Consider the following 1,436-nt stretch of genomic DNA (forward strand, 5'->3'; position numbering starts at 1 on the left):
AGGCTCAACTGTTCCCCCTAACTCAGTCTCACCTCCCACAGTCTCCATCTCCACCACCACACAAAAATCAACCTAAATCAACAACACAGAAAATGACCAGACAATGTAACATGGTAACAAGCAACCACACCTTCAGTACTTCTATCCCTGTCAGAGTACTAATATGATAGACTAGCAAGGAAAAGGAAAAAAAAAATCTCTGATTTTGGTTGCTAATTTAAAATGAGGCGATCTGAGCAGTTGACAAAATGATAAAAGCTCCTCCAAGGCTGCCCATTGACAAAAATTTCTACTTGCATAACCATCATTGATCAGACTAAGCACGCTGCAGGTGGGAACTCACGCATCGAGGGACAGGTTAAGCTCCTTCTTACACGGCAGCTGCAGGTCCCACTGCAAAGCACCGGGCACAGAGTGCCGGCCGAGGCACTGGCTTAACCTCAAGCAGGTTTTTAAGCCTGCGGTCTGCCTGGGCACTTGCAGTTGCTGGCAGCTGCTATGGCAACCCCTACACAAACCCAGTCCCCAGGAGGCACCTCCTCTGTCCCCATTTCCTGCTGTATCCACCAACCCAGTGCTAGTTTCATAACTACTTGTCTTTTAACATGCCCCATTGTTTTCCCTTACATCTAAACTAAACGCTAAGCAAGGAGCTTCCCTGAGCCTCGGCATTTCTGGCGTGCAGAGCCCGGGGAGGCCGTAGTGAGCTGCACCCTGGCAGCCACACCGCTCTCCACAACGCAGCCCTCCTCAGCAGGGCAGCAGCCTGGGTTCTGGGCAACAAACAGGGGGAGACACAGCGGAGACAAGTGGCTGAACAAGGACTTTCCCTTTTTCTCTGCCAGGCAAAGCCACTTGCACATAGATCTGAAAGGCACTGCATGATTCGTAGCTTACCCACCTGCAGCACCCTTGCTTACAGAATCATTATGGTTGGAAAAGACCTCCAAGATCATCCAGTCCAACCGTCAGCTCATCACCACCGTGCCCACTAAACCATATCCCCAAGTGCTACATTTACACCTCCAGGAACGGTGACTCCACCACTTCCCTGGGCAGCCTGTTCCAATGTCTGACCACTCTCCTGGGCAATAAGTTTTTCTTAATATTCAAGGTGAACCTCCCCTGGCACAATCTGAGGCCATTACCCCTCATCCTAGCAAGAGGTGCTTCATTTCTCCAGACAATACCCAACCACCAAGCTTCCACTGGGACAGGCTGCCACCCAACCCAAAGGCTCACTACCCCAGAGTACTCCTGCATTTTATTTTTTTAACCGATCCCAGTGACCTTGAATCCGGCCCCAAAAGTACGGGCAGTGCCCTCAATACAGAGAGGCTGTAAGCAACCACCAAGACGGGAGGGAGGGGGATGAGGAGGCGCGGCCGGCAGCCCTGAGCCCGCTGAGGAGAGGCGGCCGCTCCCGTCGCACACAG

General features: G+C 52.1%; 1 protein-coding gene across 1 annotated transcript in view; it reads right to left on the reverse strand.

Moving 5' to 3' along the window:
• Nucleotides 1-347, reverse strand: part of LOC104529682 (dynein heavy chain 5, axonemal) — a gene marked incomplete at its 3' end in the record, with an annotated part of 55,339 nt that extends 54,992 nt beyond the window's left edge. The window contains exon 1 of the mRNA XM_029086509.1: nt 344-347. Within this exon, the coding sequence (XP_028942342.1) occupies nt 344-347 (4 nt within the window). The remainder of the gene's footprint in view (nt 1-343) is intronic.
• Nucleotides 348-1,436: the final 1,089 nt, after the last annotated feature.

Source organism: Antrostomus carolinensis, unplaced genomic scaffold (genome assembly GCF_000700745.2).
Source record: "Antrostomus carolinensis isolate BGI_N321 unplaced genomic scaffold, ASM70074v2 scaffold20898, whole genome shotgun sequence".
Classification (NCBI taxonomy): Eukaryota; Metazoa; Chordata; class Aves; order Caprimulgiformes; family Caprimulgidae; genus Antrostomus; species Antrostomus carolinensis.